This window comes from Apodemus sylvaticus, chromosome 3, assembly GCF_947179515.1.
Source record: "Apodemus sylvaticus chromosome 3, mApoSyl1.1, whole genome shotgun sequence".
NCBI lineage: Eukaryota > Metazoa > Chordata > Mammalia > Rodentia > Muridae > Apodemus > Apodemus sylvaticus.
In genome coordinates, this window is record NC_067474.1 from 130,977,992 (window position 1) to 130,994,287 (window position 16,296).

A 16,296-nucleotide genomic window follows, 5' to 3' on the forward strand; every position below is an offset into this window, starting at 1 on the left:
CACTTGCCCAGTTTCCCAGGTGGAATCTTAATCCCTAAAACTTTCTCCAAGGGTCACAGATCTCCTGAGGCTGTGTGGGTTTCGTTTGCACTCGGAGCCATCCATTCAGACCTCAGATTTACTGAAAACATCTGCAGCAACAGGCACTGTCGCCAATAAGAATGGCCAAAGCTTCAGCCAAGCCCTCATTTAGTTTATACAGTTTCTGCTTCAGGGAAACAGACTTAAGCACATAAATAAAGTAATTACAGGCTGTGAAGAGTGCTAAGAAGGAAGTAAACAAAGAGTACTCAGAAAAGCCAACAAATAAATATACCTGATTCCTGCCACCTGGTTGAGTTTATCTCCTAAATATCTGAATCAGCTCCCTCCTCCCCAAGACTGAGGTCTGGATCATAATCTGTTTTGTTGGGATTATTGCTACAGCATACTGCCCCCCACCAGCCTTTGTCTTATCTCCATTTCATCCTGCCTGCTGTCAAGACATCTCTGGCTGGAGAGATGGCTCAACTGTTAAGAGAACTGACTGTAGGGGCTGGAGAGATGGCTCAATGGTTAAGAGCACTGACTGTTCTTTCAGAGATCCTGAGTTCAAATCCCAGCAACCACATGGTGGCTCACAACCATCTGTTATGCCCTCTTCTGGTGTGTCTGAAGACAGCTACAGTGTACTTATATATAATAAATAAATAAATCTTTTAAAAAAAAGAGAGAGAAAACTGACTGTAGCCAGGCGTGGTGGCACACACCTTTAATCCCAGCTCTTGGGAGGCAGAGGCAGGCAGATTTCTGAGTTCGAGGCCAGCCTGGTCTACAGAGTGAGTTCCAGGACAGCCAGGGCTACACAGAGAAACCCTGTCTCAGAAAAACCAAATCAAAAGGGAAAAAAAAAAAAATAAAAAAAAGAGAACTGACTGCTCTTCCAGAGGTCTTGGGTTCAATTACATGGTGGCTCACAACCATCTGGAATGGGATCTGATGCCCTCTTCTGGAGTGTCTGAAGATGGCTATAGTGTACTCACATATATAAAATAAATAGATGAATAAATAAATATATCTTTAAAAAAAAGACATCTCACCCATTCTTTGTCAGGTCCATAAGGGACGCGCGCGTCCACACACACACATCCATCCCAAACAGCCTAAGACCAGGAGAAATATTAGTAGCTAAAATGAGAGGGGTGGGCAGGAAAGTCTTGGGTGCTATGCTCAGCCGTTTCCCTGGGAGAGAAGGTAGCAGTAAGGCCAGAAAGGACAAAACCTTCAGGTCAAATGGCCGAAGCACAAGCAGAGCCTCAAAAGACATTCAAAATCTGGGCTGGAGTTGAGGCAAGAGGTTCAGGAGTTCAAGGCTGTCCTAGTTAAAGTCAACTGTCGTCTTGACATAATGAAGAGTCATCTGAGGGAACCTTATGCTGAGCTGCACTGTTCAGATTGACCTTTGGCCTGGAGAAACTGCCTTGATGATTGGCATGGGAGGGCCCCGCCCACTGCATGTGGCAGCACATGGGTCGGTAGACCTGCGCTATACAAGGAAGCTAGCAGAGTGATCTGGAGAGATGATTCAGCAGTTAGGAGCACACAGTGTTCTTTCAGAGGACCTGAGTTCAGTGATTAGAGCTCCAGGGCAACTGTACACCTCTCTCCTTGGCTGGGTACCGTGCATGTACATATTCACACACATACATGTATAATGAATTATTTAAAGAAAGAAGCTAGCAAGGAGCAAATGAGGGGCAGACGAGCCAGGAAGCAGTGGCCCTGCTTCCCTCAGTGACTGACTGTAACCTGTGAGATGAGATAAACCCTTTCCTCCCCAGGCTGATTTTGGTCTGGGTGTTTATCACAGCCACAGAAAACTAACTAGATCAAAAGGCATCCTTAAGCTGGGCGGTGGTGGTCCACGCCTTTAATCCCAGCACTTGGGAGGCAGAGGTAGGCGGATTTCTGAGTTCCTGGACAGCCTGGTCTACAGAGTGAGTTCCAGGACAGCCAGGGTTACACAGGGAAACCCTGTCTCGAAACAAACAAACAAACAAAAAAGATGTATTTATTTTATGTGAGCTGTGTTCAGACACACCAGAAGAGGGCATCAGATCCCATTACAGATGGTTGTGAGCCACCACGTGGTTGCTGGGAATTGAGCTCTGAACTTCTGGAAGAGAAGTCAGTGCTCTTAACCACTGAGCCATCTCTCCAGCCCTGTTTATTTTGTTTTTATTCTACAATGCTGAGAATTAAACCCAGGGCTTTGTCCCAGGGAGGCAAGTGTTGTTAAACTGCATTCCCAGCTTGAGTTTACAGCTATATATTTGGAAAATAAATTAAGATGTCTGTGTATTACTCTGCTGGAGATGCTATAAAAAAATAACCTTGAGAGGTTCAAATAACAAAAAATAAAATAAGGTAAGGTGCAAGATCAAAACAGGACAGATTTCTTGGATTTTTCTTTTTGTTTTTTTTCGAGACAGGATTTCTCTGTGTAGCCCTGGCTGTCCTGGAACTCACTCTGTAGACCAGGCTGGCCTTGAACTCGGAAATCTGATTACCTCTGCCTCCCAGAGTGCTGGGATTAAAGGCGTGGATCACCGCCGCCCAGCTTTCAGGTAAGATTTGTTTTTTTGTTTGTGTTTTTGGAGACTGGGTTTCTCCGTGTAGCCCTGGCTGTCCAGGAACTCACTCTGTAGACCAGGCTGGCCTCCAACTCAGGGATCTGCCTGCCTCTGCCTCCCAAGTGCTGGGATTAAAGGCGTGCACCACCACTGCCCGGCTCAGGTAAGATTTCTAAAGTGAGCCCTGGGAGCTGGGGAAGAGTCGAGCTGACCTCAGATGGCTACAGAGGATTACGTGCTCCTGGGGGCCTGCAGTGATTGAGGGCTCACCGGTCCATGGTCCATAAAGAACTAAAAGGTCCGGAGCTGGGGATTGGCTTGATTGGTAAACTATTTATCTAGCAGGCCGGAGGTTTGCTCCCTTAAAGAAGCTCCTAGGTGTGGCTGAGGAGGATTTTATTGTCGATTTCTGGAAGAGAACAGCCTGCGGCATCTGGAAGAGACCTGAACCGGGAGAGAAGTAGAAGCAGACCGCGAAGGAACAGGAACATGATGGAGGGGGTGAATGAGAGAGGAAGAGAGAAACACAGAGGAAGACCAAGAGCATCAGGAGAGGCCTAGGCAGAGCTGGGGAAAGGGAAGCCTCTGGGCCACAGAGGGTTAAGGTAGAGAGCGTGGGAGGCGGGGCTGAGAAAGGTAGGAAGGATCCAGCGTCCCGGTGAGCCCCGAGATCCCGTAGACACCTCGGCATGCCAATAGGTACCACAGGCAGTGGTTTGTCCGGAGGTTTGGGGGACCGGACAGTCCCTAGCACCAAACAATGGGTTTGATCCCTAGCATTGCATAAACCACGAACAGTTGTAGCCACAGCCATTGGCAGTGGGAGGCGGAGGATCAGGGGTTCAAGGTCGTCTCGCATGCACAGTGTACATAGGTAAGCCTGATCTGTAAAGGACTCTGTCTAGGAAACAACTGGGAACCAGATGGTGATGACACACACCTTTTATCCCAACACTCAAAGGGCAGAGGCAGGCAGATCCCTGAGTTTGAGGCCAGCCTACTCTATAGAATAAGTTCTAGGACGGCCAAGGCTACACAATGAAACCCTGTTTTGGGAGGGAAAACAAAACAAACAAACAAACAAAACAAAAAACAAAAAAACCAGAAGAGAGCCGGAGAGGTGGTTCAGCAGTTAAAAGCACTTCCTGTTCTTCTAAAGGCCTTGAGTTCAATCCTCAGCAACCATCTGTACTGGGAGCTGATGCCCTCTTCTGGCCTGCAGTGTACAAGCAGACAGAGCACTCAGACATAAAATACAAGAATCTTTTAAAAACAAAAGAAAACTAAAAGAAAGAGGAAAATGAAGAGGAAGGAAGGAAGGAAGAAGAGGAGGAGGCAGAGGCAGGTGGATTTCTGAGTTCCAGGACAGCCAGGGCTACACAGAAACCCTGTCTTGAAAAACCAGAAGAAGAAGAAAGAGGGGGAGAGGGAGGGGGGAGGGAGGAAGAGGAGGAGGAGGAGGAGAAAGGAAGGAAGGCAGGCAGGAAGGAAACACTGGATTTAGCTCAGTTGGCCTAATTCTATCACCCAAGTGGTAGAGGTTCAAGGTTGATCTCAGCTAAATAGCCAGTTCCAAGGTAGCCAGGGCTATAGTGGGCCATCTCCAAACAAATGAACCAGAAAACAAAAAATACAACCCAGGGGCTGGAGAGTTGGCTCAGCAGTTAAGAGCACTGACTACTCTTCCAAAGGTCCTGAGTTCAAATCCCAGCAACAACATGGTAGGTCACTACTATGTGTAATGGGATTTAGTGCCCTCTTCTGGAGTGGCTGAAGACAGCTACAGTGTACTTAACATATAGTAAGGAATATCTCTTTTTTTTTTGTTTTGTAATTGTTTTGTTTTTTTGAGACAATGTTTCTCTGTGTAGCCCTAGCTGTCCTGGAACTCACTCTGTAGACCAGGCTGGACTCGAACTCAGAAATCTGTCTGCCTCTGCCTCCCAAGTGCTGGGATTAAAGGCATGTACCACCACTGCCCCCACCCCCACCCCCACAAGTAAATAAATCTTAAACAAAACAAAAACAAAAACTCTAACAAGTTCAAAACAGCTGAAACACTTCAAGCACTGGACCCTAAAGAAGTTCTGCAAGCTGGAGGGGCGGGGTTAAAAGTATCCTTTCCCTTCCTCACTTTGCAAAGTTCCCAAGCGGCCTCAAAGCAGGTAGGTAGCCAGCAGGTAGACTGCATGTGAACAACCTTGGCAGTCTGGAAGAAGCATTTGGGATAAAAGAGTTATTTGTGGTCTGCCAATGCCGCTGGGGCCAGGAAGTGGGTCTGGGGGACGGTGAGGGGCAGGATAGCCTTAATGGGTTTCTGGGAGATGAAGCTGATTCTGGGCCCCATTTCTGTGTCTCCTGATCTCCTTTCCAATACTGAGGAGATGCTTCCAGCAAGCATCTGATGCTACTGCGCTCTTTCTAGGCTTAAGACTGAAGGTTGTGCTCAGCCTGTCTGACCCACTTTTGCCATAGAAGACAGGGCCCTCAGTTGAATCCCTTCAGGGATGTCCTGTTCCCTTCCTATTCTTTCCTCCCCTGACTTGGATGCTCAGCCCAGCATGGCGCTGAGAACCCCTGTGCACCTATCTTTTTCATTCCCTCTCCAGTGGCGCTAGAGATCAAGCCCAAGGCTTCAGGGCCATCAAGAAAGTAAGTGAAGAGCTGGAGAGATGGCTCAGTGGTTAGGAGCACTGCCTGCTCTTCCAGAGGTCCTGAGTTCAAATCCCAGAAATCACAAGGTGGCTCATGACTTAAAAGAATCTATAAAGAGATCTGATGCCCTCTTCTGGTACACTCGTGTATGTGCAGACAGAGCACTAATATATTTATTAAAAAAATACATAAATAAATTTAAAAAAGAAAAGAATCTGCCACAGAGCTATACAGCCAGACAACTGTGCAACTTGGAAAGTTAACAAGATGTGTGAATCTTCTTTTGGGAACCAGGATACCAGGAGATCCTTCTAGAGGCTATTATCTTTCTCAGCCCCCAGTCGTGGTATCAAACCAAGGGCCCTGTGCATATAGACAGGTGTTCTACTGCAGAGCTCTGCCCGGGATGTCGTAATAGAAGTGCCTGCCTGCACCTCCTCCCCGTGTCAGCTGCTCCCCATCGATGGACCTCCCACATCCCAGGTACTGACTGACCTGGGCAGTTAGTGCATTGATTGCTCCCAGTAAGCCTATGATATGGAAGTGATTAAAATCTTCAGAAGGAAATAAAAGTTCACAGGGAACTGTTTCCAAGGTGAACTCAGCTTATCAGGGCTAGATCCAGGATCTGAATGCAGATTGGGCTTACTGTGCTAGCAACAGTTGCTTGGTTTCAGAAAGCCATAAGTTCAAATCCCAGCAACCACACAACTCACAACCTTCTGTAGTGAGATCTGACACCCTCTTCTGGTGTGTCTGAAGATAGTTACAGTGTACTTACATATAATAATAAATAAAAATGTAATTTTAAAATTTAAAGCAAGCTGGGGCAGTGGTGGCACACACACACACACACACACACCCCTTTAATCCCAGCCCTCAGGAGGCAGGTAGAGAGCTCTGTGAGTTCGAGGCCAGCCTGGTCTACATACTGAGTTCCAGGAAAGCCAGGGCTACAGAGAGAACCTAACTCAAAATATAAGGAAAGAAAGAAAGAAAGAAAGAAAGAAAGAAAGAAAGAAAGAAAGAAAGAAAGAAAGAAAGAAAAAAGCCGGCAGTGGTGGTGCATGCCTTTAATCCCAGCACTTGGAAGGCAGAGGCAGGGGGATTTCTGAGTTCGAGGCCAGCCTGGTCTACAGAGTGAGTTCCAGAACAGCCAGGGCTACACACACACACACACACACACACACACACACACACGAAAAAACCTGTCTTTTAAAAAAAAAAAAAAAAACCAAAAAAAAAACCAAAAACAAAAACCAAAGAAAGAAACTAAGACTTAAAGCAGGAGGCTGGGAGACATCTCAGTCAGCATAGTTGCCAATGCAAGCACCCGGACTTGGGCTTGTTCCCTGGAATCTAGTGAAAGCCAGGCATGGCGGCACACCCTTGTAGATGGAGACCTGTAAATCCCTGGAGCTGACTGGCTAGCCTGGCTTAATCCACAAACCCAGGCCCTGTCTCAGAAAGGCAGCCAGCCAGTCCCAGACACACACACACACACACACAGAGAGAGAGAGAGAGAGAGAGAGAGAGAGAGAGCGTGCAAAAGGGCTGAGAATTCAGCTCGGTCAGTAAAATGCTGGCCTCACCTGCAGGAGGCCCTGGCTTCAGTTCTCAGTACAGCAAGAAACTGGGCGTGGTGATACACACCTGCAATCCCAGCACTTGAGAATTGGAAGCAAGAGAATCATGAATCCAAGGTCATCCTCATCTACACAGGGAACTTGAGGTCAGCCTGGGCTACTTGAGACTTGAGTCTTCACACTACTTCATGCCTGCTGAGTGCTTTATATATTAACTAATATTTCCAGCAACTCAATGCAATTGGTCCTGTCCTCTCCCCTTCCTCTTAGTGAAATTCACGGATCAAGCATACAGAAGCTAGCCTGGTCTTCTGGCATTTATCTGTGATCCTAGCGCTTGGAAGGTGGGGGCAGGAGGCTCAGGTATTAAAGATCATGCTCAATTACACAGAGAGCCTGAGCTACATGCAACCCTGTCAAAATAAATAAACATTTTGTCTGCCTGGGGTCGCGAAGCTTGGGGAGCTTGGGAACGCAGGCAGTCTGGGTGCACACCCCTGCTGTGCCGAAGTGCTAAGCCTCAACATCCCCGCGGCGAGCGGAGGGCGCTGGTAGGCAGGACCAACAAGAAGAAAACAGAGTAGCAGGCAGGGCGCTTGCCTTAGAGACGGAATGTTTCCCTTCCTGGGATCATAAAGCAGGATGAAAGAGACCCATCCTCAGTGGGGAGGGAGGACCACGCTTTACAGGGCGGGTGGGCGGGCGCTGCTCGTCCTTCCCGGCATAGAAGCTCCGGTCATCCGGGTTAGGATGAACCTTTTATCCTAACTGTGTGGGAAATTCACAAACCAGAAAGCTGAGACCAGGTTCAAATGTGTGAGGGCCCTGAAGGTGTGGGGCACAGGATCTCAAGGAGGAGATCGAGAAAGGAAGGACAGAAGGATGGGAAGGAGGGAAGGCAAGAGAAAGGAAAGGGAGGGTGAAAACCAAGACAGGATCTGGATAGAATCCGTCCAGGAAGTGGGGCTTCTGCCCTCTGTAGGCCATGCTTACACAGTGCGTACACACTCACCTACACACCCAAACTTAAAACGGTCAAGAGAGCGAGTGCCTGAGCATCCAGGAGTGAAGACCATTTCACAGGGATGTACATCAAGGTCCGAGTCCCCAGACTCATGCCCTCTTTAACACTGTGGCATGGAAATGGCCTGCCCAGGACCCCAGAGCCCAGGACGGGAGCCTGGCCTGTGTTGAGGCCACTGGTACCAAGGACTCTGATCTCAGTCCCAAGTCCTGCTGTAGGGTCCAAACAGCACACCTAGCCTTTCAGGTCCAGAAGCTGTGGCACTGTCTTCTGCTTCCAACACGACCTAGCTGTGTGACCTTGAGCGAGCCCTTTGCCTCTTGGAGCCTAATCTGTGAAGCTGGGATGATTCCTGGCTGGTGAGGATGTGATGGAGAGCCCATGCAAGGAAGACAAAAGGTGTCCTTGGCACCGTGTCTGTCTGTCTGTCCCTTAGTTAGTGCTCTGTGATCAGCACCTGATAGTTACGACATCAGTTTACCCTGAACTGTTCATCCCTATTGTCCCTAGCGTCAAGGACATGACATCATCACCTGTGAAATGTGGAGTCAGCACACACGGCACTTTTGTTACTCAGAGTCCAGACCAACCCCACGAGAGGCTGGTAACACACGCCCAGTTCCCCGGAGCAGCTGGATGACCGCCTCCGTCCATTGATGACAGCACCAGTCCAACCTAGCTTTATGGACCCAGCAGCTACTTAAGATCGGAAAGCATGGGGTCTGGTCTGGGTCCTCCAGGCTGTGGCTCAGAACAGGCAGGCAGGTGTGAGTGGGGATTAGAGGGCCTGGGACTTGGGAGACCAGGTAACCAGGTGTCAAAGGGGAGTTCCAGGGGAAAGTGGTGCCTCTAGGCTGTAGTTGTTTGGTTGTGTTTGTTTTGAGACAAGGTCTTTCTCTATAGCATAGGCTGACCTTGGACTCGTGACCTCCTGCCATGGGTGCTGGGCTTGTAGACACGCACCACAGTACCTTATAAGTTGGGCTCTGATCCTCAACACTTTAGAATCTACTTTTTTTTTTTTTTTTTAAGATTTATTATATGTAAGTACACTTTAGCTGTCTTCAGACACACCAGAAGAGGGCGTCAGATCTCTTTACGGATGGTTGTGAGCCACCATGTGGTTGCTGGGATTTGAACTTAGGACCTTCGGAAGAGCAGTCAGTGCTCTTAACCGCTGAGCCATCTCTCCAGCCCCATAGAATCTACTTATCCCAGCTCCAAAGGCAGAAGAGTTGTGGAAAACCTCTGTGAAGGGCACAGAACTCAGCCCCCACTTTACCCAACTCCATCCTGGTTTGACCCATGTTCTGCAGATGACATTTCATACTTTGTCCTATGGCTTTTTAGCCCCTTGTCTACAGACATAGGTGAAGATGAGTGGTCAGAGATGAAGGGACTTTGCTTGAGGTGCTAGGCTTAGTGGTAGGAAGACAAGCAGAGAAGAGGACAGTTCTGTGACCTTCTGTGCCAGGCAGGCCCCAGCGCCATGAGGGTGTCTTACACTCACAGAGTGGCAGGGGCAGCTTCGGAACCTTCTCTGGCCTGCTCTTCCGCTGCAGGGGCAGCATCTACAAGCTTCTGTACAGGAGTTCCTGATCTTCTGCGCCTTGTATGCTGCACTCAGCATCGCCTGCCGGTGGGTGAGGGCAGCTCTGAGCCCTGGCCTACCGGGACCTGTGCTGCCCGCCTCCTTCCAACCCAGGTTTTTGCCTGACATTCCCTAGGCTGTTGCTGGCCCAGGAGCAGAAGCATATTTATGCCCAGGTGGCCCGATACTTAGCCGCTCAGCAGACCTCATCCCCTGTCCTTTGTGCTGGGGGAGGCCCCCTTCAACTTTTCCCTGGTATCCTGACCTTCAGGTCGATGTGACAACTCTGAGCAGCATGGCCCGCAGATATAAGGGCTAGCCCGGGGTCCACAGTTCCCTCGGGGCTATTACTTGCCAGTCATTTGCTGGACCCTCAATCATCACTGGCACAAAGGCACTCACTGCTTTATAACCCCACTCTAAGTATCAAACGGAGCTGGGCGGTGGTGGCGCACGCCTGTAATCCCAGCACTCTGGGAGGCAGAGGCAGGCAGATTTCTGAGTTCGAGGCCAGCCTAGTCTACAGAGTGCGTTCCAGGACAGCCAGGGCTATACAGAGAAACCCTGTCTCGAAAAAACCAAATCTAAGTATCAAACGGAATCTAGAGAGAAGGGGAAAAGGTCTCAAAGTCAATAATTACCTGGCCTCAAATCCCACCTTCATCTTCTCTGGAAGTTTGAATTCTCTGCCTCCTCCTGGCCCGACTTTCCCAGCAAGTCCCACTTCTAGTGTGACTAGAAGGGCACTGGAATCCAATGTATTTTCTCAACCCCCCTCCCAGTGCCTGGGACCCTTCTTTCTGTCTCTGTTACCCATGGTGGCTCACTAGGTTTCTACGTGACTTTGGTGGTGAACCGTTGGTGGTCACACTACACAAACATTCCAATGTCCGAAAGTTAATGTGTGTCCTCTCAGTCAGTGTGCACAGCATGGACCAGAGTGGCCGTTTGCTACGCCGAACTCTTATCTGCTATGCCAACCTGGCATCGGTTTGGTTTTGGTGCTACGTTCCATGAGCACCTGTGTACTCAAGCGCTTCCCCACCACGGAGCATGGTGGACACAAGTGCTGGCAGGTCGCAGCCCCGGAATGGGTGGCTGGATGCTGCCATCTTGGCTTTCTTCCCTTGATGGAAAGGTCTGACCTTAAGGGGGCGCTCTAGGATTCCAGGGAGGTCAATGGGTTTAAGGGAGAACACCCAGCTACAGGATCACTGGCGCCCCTAGCGGCAGAGGACTCTGCACCTTACATCCTTCACCCTGGCTAGGTTTCAAGTCTTAGGAAGAGAGTTAAATGCTCGAGAGCTTGAAATCTGACTTTAACAAGTACTGGGTCCCTTGGGTCTGGTTCACTAACCCAGCCGCACAGGCCCGCACGGATGAACGAATCTGTGGCGACCTCTCTGTCTCATGCTGGAAGTCAGTCAGTTTAGGACTTGGATCCTTGGCTCTCCTTTCTCTGGCTTCGGAATGTTTTTGGTACTTAAACCTTACTTGGCACCAACTATATACACACATTCTTTTGGGGTGAGGGAATATAGGACTGACTACTCTCCATAGCTCAAGCTTGCCTGGAACTCACTATTTAGTCCAGGCTGGCCCTATTAACACATGCCAATTCTGCCACTGTCTATACATTTTGGATTTGTTTTTTTTTTTTTTTTTTTTTTTTTTTTTTTTTTTTGAGACAGGGTTTCTCTCTGTAGCCCTGGCTGTCCTGGAACTCACTTTGTAGACCAGGCTGGCCTCGAACTCAGAGATCCGCCTGCCTCTGCCTCCTAGAGTGCTGGGATTACAGGCGTGAGCCACCACCGCCAGGCTGTCTATACATTTTGGAAGCATGTGCTTACATTGACTAGGTGCTCAAAACAACCCTTGGCACAAATAATAACCGCCCCCTTTCACAGGTAAGGAAACTGAGGCCAGAGTTGGAAAAACCCTCGCAAACCTCTTGCTCTGCTTGTTAGTGAAGCTGGGATTCAGTCATTCTGGCACCAGGAAAAATCCAGAATATGATTTTTTGCTAATTTCCTAAATTGTTATGCTAAGCACTCCAGCCTGGTATCACCTGGCAGCAGGGGTGCTGTGGGTGGAGTCTCCCGTTCTCCTCATCCTCCTCTGCCCTCCCCCTCATCCTTTCTCTAGGAGCTGAACAGGGATCGGCCTAGCACAGCATGCTCCTCCACTGTGACTGGATCAGCATTCCTCTCTTACACCCAGGTAACTGCACAGCTCAGGTGTATTGGATGGTGTGGGGTGTGGGAGATACCAAGGGCAGAGAAGGCTCTTCACCTGGGCCAGCTCAGGCTCAGGAAGCACCGAATCGCTGAGGGTCTTCCTCAAAAACCTTCCTCCCAACCCATCAAGATGACCATGTCCTGGCAAGCATGGCGAAATGCATCTTTAATATCCCAGTGCTTGGGAGACAGAGGCAGAAGGATCTCTGAGTTCAAGGCCCGTCTGGTCTACATAGGCAAGCTCTAAGAAAGCCAGAACTACATAGAGCCTATCTCAAAAAACAAAACAAAACAAAACAAAAAAACAAACGAATACACAAAACAGAAGGCAGAGCCTGCCCCTCGTGCTATTGCCACCCAGCCTCATGTGTCACATGCTTGTCAGATGACTTCTCCAGGCCCCTCCAGTACAGGGACAGTACTTACCATCCCAGTGTCCAGCCTTCCCCTCTTCAGGTGGTGACAGTAGCTATCTATACCTTCTTCACCCTTTTCCTGCCAGTTTGTGGAGCCAGAAGCAGGGGCTGCCAAACTTCAGGAGTCTCTGGAGTCGAGCAAGGCGGCCTCTCCAGCTCTGTGGGACCTGGAAGTGTTCGTGTCCCTACCACATTGCTGCAGACTTTCTTTTATGCTGGTGGGCTCAAGGTGAGTGCGGTATCATCCTACTTCCTAGAGGTGGGCACATATAATCACTACCAGGCAATGCTGGGCAGTTGGCGTGGAGGAGAGTTGGGCTTTGAGGCTAGGAGACACCATTTTTACAATTCATAGGTAGCTGAACCCCTTTGGTGAGGATGACGAAGACTTGGTTCAAACTGAAACTTGCAGGTTAGGTGTGGGGTAGGGGGACTCGGGATAGAGACAGCCAGGTGTGCAGAGAAATGCTTGTGGCCTACTGCTTGCCTGTCTGCTGGTCCAGGTGTCCCAGTTCCGTCGATGATGTGTACCAGAACCTGCCTCCCGCTGAGCACAATCTGTACTGGGATGAGGCCCAACCTCAGCCACCCTATCCGATGGCCACAGCTGTTGAGTCGCTGTGTCACTTCCTTCACTGGTTCCACTCTCAACCTATTGTGAGCTGGGGTTTGACATGGAGAACGATACCTAGTCCCTGACTACCCTGTGGGCTTACAAACAAGTCCTCCAGGAGTTATTACTTGTCTTTGTTTCCTCTGGTGCCCGCAGCATGATGACCCTGAGTGGTGCCCGTAGGTCCGACCTGCTGGCGCCTGCCATGCAGCCCACACAGACCCTGCTGCTGGGCGGCTCCCTGGATGCAGAAGCGCCCTCGGAGGGCATGGTGCTCCTAGGACCGCTCACCGGCTGCACTTCCAAACCTGCGGCGAGGAGGCTGAGGGCAGCATCCAGGAGGCTGTGGATGAAGTATCTGAGGATGATGCCCTGGAACCCTAAGGGCCTTCTCTGCGGGCAGCCACCACCCTGCCTTCTTCCCCAGCTTCACTAGGTCTTATACACAACTTAGAACTATTCTGGACATCAGGATTGGCTATTGGGTGAAGCATTTGGGGACAGCCCTTGAAAGCAAAGATGGTGGAGTCAGAGCTGGAGGTAGACAGTGTATCTCTGTTTAGTATGAAAGGTTAAATATTTGTTACCTTCCCTGTTGCCAGGCATTGGAAAGCTAGGCCAGTGGTCCAAAGAACAGAGGGCTGGAGAGATGGCTCAGTGGCTAAGAGCACTGACTGCTCTTCCAGAGGTTCTGAGTTCAGTTCCCAGCATCCACATGGTGGCTTAACAACCATCTGTAATAGGATCTGATGCTACAGTGTACCCAAATAATTCTTAAAAAAAAATATCAGGTTGAAGAGATGGCTCAGTGGTTAAGAGCACGGACTGCTCTCCTGAAGGTCCTGAGTTCAAATCCCAGCAACCACATGGTGGCTCACAACCGTCCGTAATGAGATCTGATGCCCTCTTCTGGTGCATCTGAAGAAAGCTACAGTGTACTCAAATCTTTAAAAAAAAAAAACAACCGAGGGGCAGTTTGCTTCCCTGAAGTCATGCCCGGTGTCTACTCCACTCCCGCCTGTGCTTTATCTGATTTAGTAGTAGGGAGTGGCATTTCTACATCTAAGATGCTGTGCTACTTACCCATTTCAGAATCAAGCTTAAAAAACCACATTCCTTACCCCAGTACTCCACTGACTCTGAAAGCTGGTCAGTGAGTGTGCTGACTTTAAAATATATCCATCTATTGTGGGAGTATGTTTAATTTGGAATTTGCCTAGGATATAAGTGGAATATTTATATTCCCAGTACTGGTGGCCAGCCATGTTCATGGAAACCAGAATTGTAAAAACTTACTTTTGACTCTTCCTTTTATGAAAGGATGCTAACGCCAGAACCAAGGAGAATGCTAAGGAGGGACACTGGACAGGTTCTCACTAAACTGCCCATGTTGTGTGCACGTTAAGTGCCCACAGAGGCCGTTAAGACATTGTGTCTTAACTCCTGGAACTTCAAAAAAGTGAGTTGTGAGCTGCCATGTGGATCCTGGGAACTGACCCGAGTCCTTACTGGAAGAATCACCTCTCTTGGCCTCTACAATTTTTTTTTTCCAGACAGGGTTTCTCTGTATAGCTCTGGCTGTCCTGGAACTCTATAGACCAGGCTGACCTTGAACTCAGAAATCCACCTGCCTCTGCCTCCCAAGTGCTGGGATTAAAGGCATGCGCCAACACTGTCTGGCAAGCCTCTTCAATTTTTAATGAAAATTGCACACACTGTTTATCAGTGTGTGTAGAGTTTTTTTGGATTTGGTTTTTCAGAGACAGTTTCTCTGTGTAGCTCTGGCTGTCCTTCAACTCAGAAATCCACCTGCCTCTGCCTCCGAAGTGCTGGGATTACAGGCATGCGCCACCACTGCCTGGCTACACAGGGACCTTTTATAGTTCTACAACCCTGTGGGTTCTAGGACTTCATGAACTCAGGACAAACTAGGAACAACTGCCTTTACTAGCTAAGTCATCTCAATGGCAATTAAGACACATTACCAGGACTGGGAAGGCTGAGGTTGGGGGGATGTGTTTAAGGCCAGCCAGCCTGCTTTAGTTTCAGCACAGCCTAGAGAGATTGTTGGAAAACCTACAGGACTGCCCGCTGGTAGATGCCCTCAGCATGCCCATCCCAGAAGTGGGTGCTCCCCCCTCCCCTTTGGGTTCAAATTCAGGCCCACCAGGCTGGGTACTCAACCTACCAAGCTAGCTCACTGGCAGAAGCAACTGCTCTTGCAGGCTGAGCCATTTATCCAAATATTCTTAAAGATTTATTGTTACATGTAAGTACACTGTAGCTGTCTTCAGACACACAAGAGGGCGTCACATCTCATTTGGGATGGTTGTGAGCCACCATGAGGCATTTGTCAGGACCAGAGCAGTCAGTGCTAACTACTGAGCCATCTCTCCAGCTCCATTAATCCTTTTTTTTTTTTTTTGGTTTTTCGAGACAGGGTTTCTCTGTGTAGACCAGGCTGGCCTTGGAACTCAAAAATCCACCTGCCTCTGACTCAAAAATGCTGGGATTAAGGGTGTGTGCCACCACAGCCTTGGCCATTTATTCAAATCTTAAGTGTACAGACAATAGCATACGACGCATAGAAGAATACCTTTGCAGATGCTAATGAGGGCAGACAGCACATTTAAGATCCAAGAAAAGGAGTGGGGATGCCATTCCTTTGAAAACCCTATCTGCAGATTTATGTATGCTGGTGTTCTGCTGCCATGTTCCTTGTCTGTGTGAGGGCGGAACCAACAGAGCTGTGAGTAGCTGTGCTGGGTGCTGAACCCGAGTCCTCTGGGACAACAGCGCGCTGCTGAGCCATCTATCTACACATCCACTCAAAGCAAACGCAAGAAACCTTTGAGCTTAAAACCCTGTTAAGAGTACCACCAAAGCCGGGCGTGGTGGCACACGCCTGTAATCCCAGCACTTGGGAGGCAGAGGCAGGAGGATTTGAGTTCAAAGCCAGCCTGAGTTCCAGGACAGCCAAGGCTACACAGAGAAATCCTTCTCTAAAAACACAACCACTAAACCCCAAATTTGCCTTTAAGCGGAAGACAGCTAGAGACACAGGTTGAGAGAATTCAACATTAATATCCATTAAGGTCAAACAGGCAAAGCTGCAGTAAGTTGGATCAGGAGTTAGTATCGGTGGCTCCAGCCGAGGTTGTGAGAACTTGTTTCAAAACTTAACCACCAGGCAATGTGGAAACAACCTGATTGCACACCTGCCCTCCTACCCGGCTAAAGTACGAGTCCTAAGAAGAGGTTGTGAGAACTTGTTTCAAATCGAAACCACCAGGCAATGTGGAAACAACCTGATTGCACACCTGCCCTCCTAAGAAACTGAAGCCAACCTTGGACTGCAGAGGGCACACTCAGCACTGGGAATGCTTGGGGGGTGTGTGTGGGGGTGTGCCCTCAGGGCTTGCTTAGCTCCCAGCACCCTGTCAGGCAGCTCCTAGCCATCCATCTCTAGTCCACTCCTAGGGACTCACTACCCTCTTCCAGTCTAGGGTGGGCGTCCACATAAAATGAGACGGACTGGAGAGCCCGACCACTCAGCAGCTAA

General features: G+C 49.3%; 1 protein-coding gene across 1 annotated transcript; it reads left to right on the top strand.

Annotated features, from left to right (window-relative positions):
- Window positions 1-4,865: 4,865 nt before the first annotated feature.
- Window positions 4,866-13,170, top strand: Best4 (bestrophin 4). Its single transcript, XM_052175831.1, is given in 18 exon segments — window positions 4,866-4,900; window positions 5,222-5,264; window positions 9,390-9,462; window positions 9,465-9,516; window positions 9,605-9,654; window positions 9,657-9,690; window positions 10,291-10,361; window positions 10,364-10,458; window positions 10,461-10,524; window positions 10,737-10,891; window positions 11,614-11,688; window positions 12,162-12,202; window positions 12,204-12,304; window positions 12,307-12,350; window positions 12,477-12,493; window positions 12,625-12,742; window positions 12,744-12,778; window positions 12,891-13,170. Coding segments are annotated over 18 exon segments (1,383 nt in total).
- Window positions 13,171-16,296: the final 3,126 nt, after the last annotated feature.